Raw genomic sequence first — 15176 nt, 5'->3', positions numbered from 1 at the left:
TTTCTTTCTAGCCATTTTATGCAAATACTTCAACATGGTTGAGAACACACTATACATACAATTTTGCAATTTCATACTTAATCCATTTCATATTTTGTGAGATTATTAAGGATTTTTTTTTTTTTTTTTTTTTTTTTGAGGCAAGATCTTGCTAAGTTCCTGAGGATCTCACTAAATTGCTGAGACTGGCCTCAAACTTACCATCCTCCTACCCCTTGAGTTGCTGAGATTACAGGCATGTGCCAACTGAGCCCAGCCTAAGGATTCATTACATATATCATTTTACATCATACAGATGTAGTTATCAGTTATTTTGTAGGCTCCTTTGGATTTTCCGATACAAGTAATCATGTGTAAATAAAGATAGTCATTATGCCTTTATTTTTACTTCTCACTTTATTACACTGGCTATTTCACATCCAGTAAAAGTTGAAGAAAAGTGGGAAAAGTAGAAATCCTTACCTTGTTCCCAATCTTAGGGAGAAAGCATAAATTCTATGTTAGCTGTCAGTTCTTCACAGACAGCTTTATCAGATTGAAGTTTCCCTTCTATTCCAAGGTTCCAAGAGTTTTTATCATAACTGGTTGTTTAATTTTGTTAAATGCTTTCTTGATATCTATTGAAATGATCATGTAGGTTTTTCCCTTCATTCTATTAATGTGTCAATTACAATGGCTTTCAAATATTAAGTTAGTCTTGAATTCCAAGATAAGACTACTTGGTCTTATTATGTTTTTTTATACACAATTATCAGATGTGCTGGCTATGATCTGCTATTTTTGTTTGATTTTTTTGTCTATATTTCTGAAGGATACTAGACTGAATTTTCTTGTCTTTGTCAGGTTTTGACATTAGTATTATCTGACCTTATAACATAAGCTAGCAAAGCTCCCTGCTTGTCTATTTTTTGAAAGTGTTATTTCTCACTTAAATGTTTGATAGGATTAATAAATGAAGCCATCTTTGTGGGAAATTTTTTATGGTAAGTATTTGATAATGAATTCAATTTCTAAAATAAATATTAGGCTATTGAGATTTTTCTATTTCTTCAGTATCAGTTTTGGTAAGCAGTGGTTTTTCAAGGAATTTGTCCATTTCATCTAATTGTCCAGTTTATTGGTATAATAGTCCCCTTTTATCCTTCTTATGTTCGTGGTGATCACTGTCATTCATATACTGATAAGGTCTATTTTCTTTCTTTTTCCCTTGTGCACTGCTAAAAGTCAAATTGTTTAATATTTTTAAAGAATTAACTTTGTGTTCTGTTAAATTTCTCTATTGTTTATTTTTATATTCCACTGATTTCCACTCTTTATTTCCTTCTTGGTACTTTGGGTTAATTTTCTCATCTTTTTCTTGTTATTAAAGTAGAAACACAGCTCATGGACTCAACTTTTTTTTGATATAAGCATGTAAAGCAATAAATTTCACCCTAAGTATTGCTTTATCACATCCCACAAATTTTAAATAATAATAATATTTATTATTATGTTCAAGGGCTGGAGATGTACCTCAGTGGCAGAGTGCTTGCCTAGCATGTGTGAGACCCTGGGTTTGATCCCCAGCACCACAATAAATAAATAAGTAATAAAAATAAAAGATTTTAATGGAAAAGTCTGAAAAGTTCATTGACAGGTTTCATATTCCATGTCACAATTAATCTTCAAAACAACCATCACTTTTCAAAGTTTGGTAATATCAAAGAAAGTCCACAATTATCTAAAACAGTTATTATTCAGTTAAAAATATTTTCTAATTCCCCTGATGATTCCTGGTTTGGCCTATAGATTATTGAAAAGTATAGTGTTAATTTCCAAATATTTCAAGTTTTTCTAGTTATCTTTTTGTTATTTATTTCTCAGTTGACTGTTCTGATTAAAGAATATATTCTCTTAATATTTTAGTCTTCTGAAATTTACTGAAACTCAATTTATAGCCTCAGATACGCTCTACCTTGGTGAACATTCATATGCATTTGAAAAGAACATGCATTTTGCAGTAATTGGAAACCCCATCTGTAAATATCAATTAGGTCAAGGTGATTAATCATTTTGCTCCAGGCTTTTGTATCCTTAAGGATTTTCAAGTTACTTGTTACATCAACTCCTGAAAGAGGGTTAAAATCTCCAACTATGACAACAGGTTTGTCTATTTCTCCCTCTAGCTCTCTCAGATTTGCTTCATATATTTTGAAACTGTTATTATTAGATACTTATGTATTTGGAATTGTTACAGCTTCCTAATGAATTGATCTTTGATACTTTTAATGTTTGTAGAAGTGGAAGTCCCTCTTTGTCTCCAGTCAGTCACTGAAGTCTACTTTGTCTGATACAAACATAATCATATCAGGTCTCTTATGCTGACTGTTGGGCATGGGTTTATCTTTTTTCACTCCTTTATTTTAAATCTCTCTCTTTTTTGTACCAGGAATTGAACCTAAGGACACTTAGCCACTGAGCCACATCCCCAGCCCTTTTATATTTTATTTAGAGACAGGGTCTCACTGAGTTGCTACAGGCCTCACTAAATTGCTGAGGCCAGCCTTGAACTCTCACTCCTCCTCCTGAGCCGCTGGGATTACAGGTATGTGCCACCATGCCCAGCTCTATTTCTTTATATTTACATTTACATGCTGGTCAACAGCATGTGGCTATTTCACCTAGTCTGATAATTGCTGTCTTTTAATTGGAGAAATTAATTCATTTGCATTTAATGTAATTATTGCTATGTCTGGCTTTAGGTCTATCATTTTGCCATTTGTTTCCATTTATCTCATATGTATCTGTTATTATTCCTCTTTCCATGCATTCTTTTGGGTTAATTTCTTTTTCTATTTTCTTTTTCTCCCATATGGGGTCTCATTATGTTCTACAGTCTAACCTTGAACTCACTTTCCTCCTGCCTTACCCTTCCAAGTTGCTAGGATTACAGGCATACATAAAATTAAAATTTATATTTGTTAAATTAATAAATTTATTTAAATAAATTTAATTCCTCAATTGAATTTTTATCTATACATCTCTGTACTCTTTTTTGAGGTTGTTCTAGGAAAGTGAACACTTATCAGTTTACTTTGAATTATTATCACATCACTCTATGTTTAAAAAGATCCTTAAAATTGTAAACATCCCTTCCAATCCTCTGTGCCTCTGTTGTCATACATTTTTTAAATCGACTTACATTATAAACCTCTCAATACAATGTCATGATTTTTGCACAGTTCTATAATAAGCTCTTACAAATTTAACAGAAAAGGTATTCATTCATATATACCCATATTTTTACCATGTCTAGTCACTCTTTCCTGTAAATCTAAGTTTCCAACAGGTATCATTTTTCTTAGGTCTTCACTTGCCTTAGCATTTTTTGTAGTGCATACTTGCTGGTAATAATTTGCTCAGCTTTTATCTGAAAATATCTTTACTTCATCTTTATTTTTAAATTTTTTTTTTTTTTGGTCATTGATGGACCTTTATTTTATTTATTTATATGTGGTGCCGAGAATCAAACCCAGTGCCTCACACATGCCAGCAAGCACTCTGCCACTGAGTCACAACCCCAGCCCTACTTCATCTTTATTTTTAAAGAATAATTTCATGGTATAAAAGTTTCTGTGTTAACAGGTTTTTTTTTTTTTTCTTTCAGCACATTAAAGATGTTCCATCATATCCTAGGCTCTATTATTTCAGATTAGAGTCCGTATTCATTCATACCATTATTTTCCTATTGAAATATCATTTTTCCCTTGCTCCTTTCAAAAGTTTCCTTTTCAGCAGTTTGAATATGCTGTGCCTAGGTATTATTTTCTTTGATTTTATTTTTCAGGGTGTGTTTACCTTCGTGGACATTTGTTTGTTTAATCGTTTTTAATCTGGAAAGTTCTACCCTTTATTTCTTCTAAGATTTTTCTGCCCCATTTTCCCCTTCCCCTAACCTTTTTTTTTTTTTGGAGTGGGGGCCAAGAGGCTGGAGTTTACTAGGGTTTGAACTCAGAGTCTCATGCATGCAAACAGAGCTCTACTAGCTACATCCCCAGACCTTTTTTATTTTACTTTGAAACATGGTCTCCTGAAGTTGCCCAGGCTCTGAACTTGTGATCCTCCTGCTTCAACCTCCTGAGTAGCTAGGATTATAGGTGTGCATGGCCATACCTGGTTCCCCCTTTTTTCTAATTAAAATGTATATTAGATTGCTTTTGATACTGCCCCAGAGGTCAGTGAAGATCTGTTTTTGTTTGTTTTATGTTATATTTTTCACTTGGTTCTTTACCTGGATAATTCTTATTGATCTGTCTTAAAGTTCACTGACCTTCTCTTCTCTGGCGTCTACATCAGTTGGATTTTCATTTCATAAGCTATACATTTTGGTCCTAGACTTTTAGGATTCTTCTTTATAGTTCCATTTGTCTGTTGAGATAACTGCTAATTCCAACATCTAAGCCATCTCTAGGTCTATTCCTATTGATGTTGGATCAAATTTTCCTTCTTCTTCACACAACTAGTAGTACTATATTCAACACTATAGATACACTGAAGAGACTCCAAGTTTTGTTATCTTTCTCTTAAGACCACTGACTTTCACTTTAATGAAATTAAATGCAGTTCAATTACTTGCTGAGCAACTGATGGAAGATTGGTTTAACACTTTATTAGGGTGAATCTGGTTCAATTTTACTTTTACAGAACAAATGGAATACAGTTCATACTCATAACATGCAGCCTTTCTGGGGTTTTAATGAAAAGTCTGAGGTCTGTGCTAAGCCTCTCTAACTTGGTAGGACTCAAACTCCAAACTATCTTCCCTGAACAGATAAAATTTCTGCTTAGGTTCTTCAGCCACCAGCTGTTGCTTTTTACAGGATTTCTTGGAGTCTCATGTATGTGCAGTTCAGTAGTAAAACAAGAATTTGTGAAGAATTTATGTACAGATTCTGGGGCTTCTCCTTTGTGATCTTTCATTTCTAGAATCTTTCCCTCAATTTCCAGATGTTGTAGCAACCCAAGTTCCATTTTCTAGTATCTCAGCCTAAATAACAGAGGCTTTCTACTGGAGTTCTAGCCACTTACACCATGTGGCTTCAGAGATATGCTCAGGGGAAAAGTTATTTAAACATGTATCTCACCTACTATAGTACAGATAGATCCCTTCTTTTAGGTATTCAATATCCTGTGGTTTCTGCCTGTTGCTGATTGCTCTCCAGTGCCTTCAAATATTTTTCTAAATATCTTCCCAGAGTTAAGAGGAAGCTGTGGGAGAGTTAATCAGATATAAGCTTCTCTGCCATTACTAGAACTTGAACTTCTTTTTCTTAAATAGGTTTTTTAACATTTGAGTTGAACATTTATTCATTTACTCCTAATTTTCCCCCAGTAATGAAAGCACTTAAGACTATAAAATTTTTTCTTATTTTTCTAATAACAAAGTTTTCCTTTATTATTTTATCTCCTCTATTATTTTGTTATTTCTTGTTTTTATTATTGCTTTATATCTCATTCATCTCCCCCACCAGAATGGAAGTTCTCTGAGAACAAGGACTTTGTCTCACTAGCCATTTGGCACATTCTAGATGCATAACTATTTGTTGAGTGAACAAATGAATTTCTTAGCATCCTGTTGTTACTCATTTGATCTTCTTTTTCACCCAATTCTTAGAAGTATAAAAATGCTGATTTTTTAAAAATGTCCAAGGACAAATGCACCTTAGTTTACAATAGGATTACATCCTGATAACCCTATTATAAACTGAAAATATCCCAAGTTTAAAATGCTCTTAAGTCAGGCATGATAGCACATGCTTGTAATTCCAGCAACTTGGGAGATTAAGGCAAGAGGATCACGAGTTCCAGGCCAGCATCAGCAATTTAACAAAGCCCTAAGCAATTTAGCAAGACCCTGTTTCTAAATAAAATATAGAAAAGGGCTGGAGATGTGCTCAGTGGTAAAGCACCCCTGGGTTCAATTGCTAGTACCAAAAGAAAAAAGAAAATGCACTTAATATACCTACCCTACCAAACATCACAGCTTAGAAACACAGTACATTGTAGAATATAAATTGCTTGTTCTCTGGATCTCAAGGCTCTGGGTTCAATCCCTGATACCAAAAAAATAGAAAGAAACCTACTATAGTTTTCCCAGAAGCCTCTCTTCCATCAGTCTTCCTGTCAAAACTTCATTATTTGAGGCAAAAAGAACCTGCTCAGACTTTGATTTCTAGCTCTAGCTAAAATTTCTCTTCTACCTGTCCTATCACCTATGTAGATTTTTCTTAGATAGAATTCATCTCATATTTAAAAAAAAAAAATCTATGGCTCACTGAGCTACCCATACGTTTCTTCTCTACTCTTTAAATACTTTCTTAGAACAAATCACTAAATTAGATTTTGGAGGTAGTTTTCCTATTTGTTTTGCTAGTGTTGTCTTGTTTTTAAAGAGTATCAGAAAAAGACAATTTTACTTTAACACAAGCCACTTTCATATATAATAATGTATTTCTGCCCGCCTTTGGAGACTGCATGAACATTTTCATGCCACAAGGGTGCACTAAATGCCACTTTATTACATATAGCAAGATGAATGTTTATTTTTGGTTTATATATTCTGCTCCCTCAAAGATTACTTAATCTTCATTTTGCAAATATATCCCACGTTCAATACAAACCTAATGTCTCCAAAATAAATATTAATGGTCACAGTAATATAACATTCTACTTTACCTCATAAATCAATCAGATTTTTTTAAATGTTGCTCTGTATATACACTTCATATGCTGTTGACCTATAAACCAGTTTTGAAGAATTGCCATTAGAATTCAAAAAAACAGGTTGGGGATGTAGCTCAGTAGTAGTGTGTATGCTCAGTATTCATCAGGCCCTGGGTTCAATCCCCAGCACCTACCAAGTCTCACAAAAAAAGAACTTACAAATAGATTATATGGAATCATATTATTATAGTCACACAATATAGGTGGCATTTCTACTGAATATAATAATAAACAGTAATATTATTTACAGTGATTATTTATCAAGTATCTCTAAGCAATATCATTGTGACAGATGCTTTAAATCATTATCTCTATTCCTCACAATAAATTACAACATAAGTTTTTACTCTGTTCTAAAATGGAAGAAACTGAGTCTCAAAGATGTTAAGCAACTTCTCAAAAGGCTATATAAAAACCATGTGGTATGGGACTGGAGTTGTGACTCAGTGGTAGAACGCGTGCCTGGCATGTATGAGGCCCTGGGTTCAACCCTCAGCATCACATATAAATAAACTAAAAATAAATAAAAATTTAAAAAAAAACTAGGTGGTAGGATTGAAATTTAAACTTAGGTCCATATGACTACAAAATATGCAAGCTCTCTGGAGTATACTCTTGCAAGAATAAGAAAACACTTTCATCTTACCCATAATCATCTATCAGGTGAGAGCCAAGTACCACCACATCAAGTTCAAAGAACTCAGGCTCCGTTTTAATGCCAAACATGATCGGGGCAAGTTTAGAATAATCGGCACGGTTGCAAGTAGCAACACAAACCCGAAGTTTTCTGTTATTCCCGTTCTTCTCCATGGCTTGTTTTTTTCGTTTTGAGAGTTTCTTAAAATAGAGTTCCTGAAGTTGCAAAAATAAAAATTGTTATCAGAATAATTCATAGATATAAAACAGAGCTTTTAAGTTTTAAGTCCTACCATTTAGTGCAGTGATTCTTAATCTATTTTTTCTAATCCCACTCCTGTGTGACACTCCTACGGTAACTGCCACTTATGAAATTCGAGCAGACAAACTCTACTTGACTCCTTTCTTTCACACTCAAGAAAACACACTGGAACGCAATTAAGAAAGAGTGACATTTAAAGGTTAAGTATCAGTTCTTTAATTATTATTAGTAAAAATGACTTGCCATATCTCACAAATGAGCCCAACATACCAAACTGTTGGAAAACTTTGGTAGGGAACTGTTGATAGTTGAATTCCCTCTCTTTATAGAAAGGGAAACACAGGTCTTTCGAGGGGAAATTACTTCCTCAAGATTCAAGATCACATCTTATGAGGCACATAATCTATTCAGCTCAACACTGTACACTCCCTTAAATATAAGCACTGTGATTAGTGCTGGGGAATAGAAAGAGAAGTAATATAAAAACCCTACCTTTAATACATCAAGAACGCCTACACATCAGTGCCTACAAAACTGACAACTCCAAATGGCTACCAGATATCTCCAGTTGTACGTCCCATAGGCACCTTAAAGTCAGAGTCCCAGGCTGGCGATGTAGCTCAGTGGTAGAGAACCTGCCTAGCACGTGTGAGGCCCTGGGTTCAATTCCCAGTACCACAACAAAACAAAACAAATACAAGTCAATGTCCCAAACTAAATTCATTTTCTTTTCTAAACATGTTCCTTCTCAATTGTTCTTTAACTCAGTTTGCATATCATTCATCAAATGCCTTGATGTCCCTGTCCTTTCTGCTCCTCACATCCTCACTTTCTGCTCCATTACTTCCTAAACTCTATCAATTCACCTCTAAATATCTTCAAAATCTCCTTCTCTTCTTCCCCTCCAGGACTTCCCATAGTTCAATCCTACATCTTGGGCCTGAACTATTGAAACAAGTGTCAAAGTGGTCTATCCATCTTTAGTCCTACCCTGCCTCCCACAGACTGTCAAAGTGATCCCTCCAAAGTTTATAAATCAGATTATTATGCCAACCAGGATAGATTACTATAGGATGAAATCCAAACTGCTAATCTGAACCTAGCCCTTCATTTTAGACCATCTCTCCCCTACCTAAAATTATCCTTACTCTGTGCCAAAGCACCAGCCATACCAAACTGCCTGCAGTTCAACTAATGGATCTCTGTGCCTTTATAGGTACAGTACCTCTACCAAAAACTTGCCTTCCCTTTTGTTTGGACTCCTACTCGTATTTCAAAACTTAGTCTGAACCAGGCACAGCATTGTACACCTGTAATACTAGTGACTTGGGAGACTGCACTAGGAGGATTGCAAGTTCAAGTTCAAACTTATCAACTTAGCAAGACCTTGTATCAAAAATAAATAAATAAGTAAAGAAATAAAGAAATAAATAAATAAATTTTAAAAGGCTTGGGCTGTAGCTCAGTGGTAAAGCAACTCTGGGTTCAATCCCTAATACTGGGAAAAAAATGGAAAATGAAAAACTCAGGCTGGGTATGGTGGCGCATGCCTACAACCTCAGTGGCTCAGACTGAAGCAGGAGGATCCTGAGTTCAAATCCAGCCTTAGCAGTTTATTGAGGCCCTAAGCAACTCAACAAGATCCTGTCTCTAAATAAAATAGAAAAAAGGGCTGGGGATGTGGCTCAGTGGTTAAGTACTAAGTTAAGTGGTTAAGTGGGTTCAATCCCCAGTACCAAAAGAAAAAAGAAAGAAAAACTCAGGCTGAGTGTCACCTTTTCTCTAAAGGCTTCCCATAAGCCTCAGCTAGGTCCCCTCACCCAGCTACTCTTAGTTGCTACCTCCCTTTGAACACTGTAGCCCTATCATACACAAATATACTATTTTTCAACTTGTTTGCCTACTTATCCCCACATCCCATCACACCCTCCATTCAAAAGTAAAAATTGGGGCAGGGAATAGGAGATTTGTTTTATGGAACCTTTTTTTTTTTTTTTTTTTTGGCAGTGCTGGGGATCAAACCGACTGAGCTACCTCCCCGGCCCATGGAACCTTTTAAACTGCTCTACAATCGATGTAAAATTATACCTCATGGACTCTGATCTCAATGCTCAGGCTTCAGGAAGTACATCAATATTTAGAATTTGTAACCAGGAATCCAGGGAACTTGACTACGGGTGTCAACACAAGGGGTGTTGCCCTTGAAACCCACTGGAAATCCTATCAGCAGTACTCTATTGTTGGTACTTCATCATTTAGGGAAAAATTCTGTGACCATGCAAATTGCACCATCATTAGGCCCATTCTGAATTTACAATCCCCAGTAAAAACTAATTCCATCCAAAAGATAGAAATTGTTAAGATAATGAGCATTCTGCCAAGAGAGTATTCAGAAGACCTAAGCACTACCTAATCATTAAAAAGGCAAAAATATTCTTCTAACAATGCTATCTTGAGTGTTCTTGTACACAGTCTTTCTTCTGCTGATAAAACTTGGGCCGAATAAATTTTGCTGATATTAAATTTGCCAGCTGAGGTAAAGGTAAAGTAAATCATTCATGGTTGGTCAATTTCTACTTACTTTACAAGAACAGTAAACTTTTCATCTGGCAGTGCTTAGTATTTACCAAGTTACTAAACAGTTATTCTACCTGAACTGAGTAAGCCAGTCATGTAAATAAACTGTGAAATATTCAACAATGTAATCTTTTTTTGGTACAAGGAATTGAACCCAGGAGTGCTTAAGCATTGAGTCACATCTCTGGCCCATTTTTAATTTTTTAATTTTGAGACAAGGTCTCAGTAAATTGTTTACGGCCTAAGTTGCTGAGGCTAGCCTCAAACTTGTGATCCTCCTTCCTTGAAAGGGAGGAAAGGGGTGGGGGGAATGGGGATGAAAGGGCTTTACTATTTTATATAGACTTCGTCTATATAATATGTAAACTTTTGGGGGGTAGTGGGGCAATACTGGGAATTGAACCCAGGGCCTCAGATATGCTAGGCAAGTATTCTACCACTGAACTATACCCTTTTTAAATTTTTTTTTATTTTATTTTTTTTCCTTTTTAAATTTTTGAGACAGAGTCCACTTAAGTTGCCAGGCTGACCTCAAACTTGTGATCCTCCTGCCTCAGCCTCATGAGTGACTGGCAATACAGGTGTGCATCATCATGCCCAAATATATAAACATTTTTTTTTAAATCATACCATAAGCATAGATAAGAAACAAATATGGTAACATATCAATGTGTGTTAATTCTTGGGATTGGTAGGGTATCATACTGGTATTTTTTTCAGGATATTTGAAATATTTCATTATTTAAAAAGAAATCTTTTTTTTTTTTTTTTTTTTTTTTTTTTTTTGTGATTCTGGGGACTGAACCCAGGGGCACTCTACCACTGAGCTATTACATCCCAGCACTTTAAATTTTTTGACAGGTTCTTGCTAAATTATGGAGGCTGGCCTCAAAGTAGCTGGAATTACAGGTGTGCACCACCACACCAGACAAAAACAAGAAATCTTTTTAAATGAATGTGCATGAACAGGGATGTTGTCCATAATCCCCTAAAGCCTAGAGCTCACAAAGTACAAAGAGAAACTGGATATTTGCATTCATTTCATTCTTTAATCCCATAAATGTGCCAGGCATAGTAATCCCAGCCACTTGGGAAGCTGAGGCAGGAGAACTGCAAGTTCAAAGCCAGCCTCAGTAACTTAGCATGGCCCTAAGCAACTCAGGGAGAACGTGTCTCAAAATAATAACAACAAAAAAATTAAGTTAAAAAGGGCTGGTATGTAGCTCAGTGTTAAGTGCCCCTGGGTTCAATCCCTGGTACAGAAAAAAAAAAAAAGTGGAAAAAAATTTTATAAGTGTAACAAGAGGAGGGTTGGATATATACAGATAGTATGTCTTCCTCTTGAACTCAATGGCAATCTCTGAGAAACTCGATTCTTAAAAACCACTTTCTACTCAAGACCGTCCATTATACATATTGACGAAAGATGTTCAACTTTTTCCAGCAAAATTTAAAAAACGTTCCATTCAACTGTGGAAAGAGTTCTTTGTTAAGAGATTTTTTTTTTTTTTTTTTTTTTTTAAGGTAGCTGAACTTGCTGGTCACTGAACAAAGAAAACAATGGTAACAGTAAACATTTGCCAAGCACTTTTGCCAAGCACTGTGCTAACAGCTGTATAAGCACTAGCTCGGTTAATTTTTACAGCCCTTTTATTAGCCCCATCTTACAGACAGGGGCACTGAGTTACAAAGAAAATTATTTACTTGTCCCCAGTCACTGACATCATAACTGACATCATCCAAAATCAAACCCAGATCTGGATGATCCACCAGCACTCGACAATGGCCCACACCGAATTTGCCTTCGGTCTGTTCATTCCAAAATCATCCGTGGTGCAAACCTTCCTTGAAAATAACATAACATGTGACCCTCCTTTCAGTGAAGAGGGGATGAGATTCACAGTAATAGAAGGGGTTATAGAAAGTGGTCTGTCTAAAACTCAGAACTCTATACCCAAGCTATAACACAATTTAGCTTCTCCTTCCTGAGTTCTACAGTTGGGTTAACCAGTTATCTGCACTGCTAAACTGTACCCCATTCCTTCCTATTGGAGGAGCAAAACACACTTCTTGCGTTCTAACAATTTTACAAGAGTGCTTAGGGTTGGGGTGCGGGTAATAAACGCCTATCAAACTTCCTGTGGAGCCCGAACTCCAAAGAGACTGAGAGCTGGGCAGGTCCTTCAAGACCATCTTTCAGACCGGTCCTTAAACACCCCAGGGCACCTTGTCTGTCAAGCAGCTCTCCACCCTTTCTTGCTCGCCTCTGTAACGGAAGTTCACTCTGTCCTTGCTGGACAGCATAGCCGGTGGGGATGGAGACAAGCTAAGGCTTCGCCCTGTACCTCCAGCCCTATTCACCTGGCCCACACTGAGCCCATTTGTTCCATCAGCCACATGCCGGGGCCCTGAAGCGGGCCAAAACCGGACTCTGTCAAGTAGGCCAGCGGGGCACAGGGCAAGTCCCAGATCGGGATGCGAGCCCGGGGGCGCGAAGCGGTAGAAAGCTGCGGGCAGCCGGCCGGATAGATGGGGCCTCGGGAAAGGGGCCCAGAAGATGAGGTCCGGGGGTCTGGCAGGATGCTCTCCCGAGTCCCCGGCTGAGGCGCGGCTCTCACCAGATGCGGGTCAGAGATTCCCTCCCGCGCGCGCGCCGCCGCCGCCGCCGCCGCCGCCGCACTTCTCCGGCGAGAGCCGAACCTATAGCCAGAAAGCAGGCCGGCACTGCCCGCCCCCGAGGGTTCCGCAACCCGGGCGTGCCGGTCGATGACTCGTCGCTCGACCCAGGACCTGGCTTCTCCACGCTCCCTCCGCCTGAACGCCGAGTCGGCGAACGCGCCTTACGTCGCCTGAGAGGACTCCGGTGATTGGCTGCTTTCCGCCCCGGCCCCCTACCCCCAGGTTTTGAGGAGACCGCTTGCCGAGCTAGCCTTCCGTTGTCGTGGCAGCGCTAGTGCGGCCGCGGAGCTGACCTGCCAACCTGTTCCCGCCTCGAGGCGTTCTCTCCGCCCGCGACACACACTCTGAAACCCGAGTCCTCCTACGGGATAGTTGTTAAGGCCTTGCACCTAAGGTGGGATTTTTTTTCCGCCTTCCATTTTCTCAGTCATTTCATAGACCAACACCAAAGCAGTATCTTACGCAGCCCGTCTGCCCCAGAGCTGTCCCTGGAGTTAAGCCTTGTCACTGCTTGCCATATGTGCTGAAAGGCTTGGTGGAGTCATGACAAGGCAAGACAGATACTAACTGATCGTTACAGTCAGTTCAGCGTTGGCACTGCAGGTAACTAGCTAGTTCCAACTCCCCGGGATGTCCTGAGAGACACCTTGGTGAGAAAGGGTTCGCACAGCTCCTAATGAAGAAGTAAATGTTTTTTGTCAAATTTCTGAGTCACTGTTAATGAATGAACCGAATAAGCCTCTAAATTGACACAAAATATGAAAACGTTTTACGACCATTAAAGAATTTACAACAATTGAAACTATTTAACAGCTCACTGAGATTTCTTGATACAAAGCTAATTTTAAATTCCATCATACTTTTGCAGTGCATGATGTGTTTCAATTAATGATGAAGGTCTAGTTTGCAGCATACTTACGAACCTTTAGTTCCCTGCAGCTAGCTTGGAGCCACTAAAAGGTCACATCAGTTCAACAGTACAGGCGTTAAGGGGTTTTATACAAGGAAGTGCCATCAGATTTCTTTTTAAAATATTTTTTACTCCTGGATGGAGAATGGACTGGGTAGGAGTCAAGAATTGGTGGTAGTGAGACAACTGAAGTGGACGAATATGTGATTTATTTTGGAAATAATATAGATGAAACTTAATTATGGCTTAGATATAAGGGGATGACAGGAAAAGAAAGGAATCAAGAATGACTTCCAGGGCTGGGGCTGTAGCTCAGTGGTAGAGTGCTTACCCAACATGCATGAGACACTGGGTTTCACCCTCAACACCACAAAATAATAAATAAGTTATAAAGGAAGTCACCTTATTTAAAATTTTTCTTAAGAAAAAAAAAAAAAGAATGGCTTCCAGGTTTCTGTCATTGTACTCAGTGATTATACCATTACTAAGATGTGGAAAGAAAAAAGTAAAATTTTAATTTGGGACATCATACAATTGAGATGTCTATGAAATAGCCACGTGAAGCTATTAAATAGGCAATAAGGTAAATTAAGCTGGACACAGATTCACCAGATATTCCAAATGTTGTATTAGTTTCCTATTGCAGCTGAAACAAATTACCATAAACTTAGTGTCTTAAAACAATACAAATTTATTGCCTTACAGTTCTAGAGGTTAGGAGTTCAATTGAAAGAATTTCAGGGATTAAAATCAAGGTGTCGGGTATGGTCACCTGCCTTTTGGAGGCTGACAGAATTCATTCCCTTACCTTTTCCAGCTCACAGAGGCCGCCCACATTCCTTGGTTCATGGCTTTTCTGACCTCTACTTTTCTTTTCACATCTTCTGCCCTCTCCCGTCTCCCTCTTTCACTTGATTATGTTGGGTGCACCCAGTAGTCCAGGATAATCTTCCCATCTCAAAATCCTTAAACATGTCTGCCAAGTCTCTCTTGCTATGTAAGGTAACACATTCATAGATTCTAGGAATTAGGATGTAGACCTTTTGGGGAGCTGTTATTTTGCCTACCACAAGTGGTACTAAAAGTCAAGGAGACATTCAGGAGGGACATTTGATTATAAAGTTACATACCATACTACCCAAAGCACATTGTTTTTTTCTTTGAAAATTAAGAAGAATTAACTTTAAAAACATGCTTGAGGTTTATTTTTTAAAAAATCTAAGTGCTGATGGCATGAGTTTGTTTAGTATGTAAAAATTCAAATTGTACACTGAATGTGTTTTTTTGTATGTATGTTACACTGCAATGTGTTTTCAAAACATTTCAGCTTAAGATTGTGCCTAGGAAAAG

The 15176-nt window shown here is 37.6% G+C and overlaps 1 protein-coding gene across 1 annotated transcript in view; it reads right to left on the bottom strand.

The window, feature by feature from the left end:
• Gne (glucosamine (UDP-N-acetyl)-2-epimerase/N-acetylmannosamine kinase) overlaps nt 1–15176 on the bottom strand; it is a 53683-nt gene that overhangs the window by 26619 nt on the left and 11888 nt on the right. The window contains 1 exon segment of the mRNA XM_047524204.1: nt 7409–7614. Within this exon segment, the coding sequence (XP_047380160.1) occupies nt 7409–7614 (206 nt within the window).

This window comes from Sciurus carolinensis, chromosome 14, assembly GCF_902686445.1.
Source record: "Sciurus carolinensis chromosome 14, mSciCar1.2, whole genome shotgun sequence".
Taxonomy (NCBI): Eukaryota; Metazoa; Chordata; class Mammalia; order Rodentia; family Sciuridae; genus Sciurus; species Sciurus carolinensis.
Note: the sequence above shows the minus strand (reverse complement) of the source record. Positions and strands in the feature narration are given on the sequence as shown.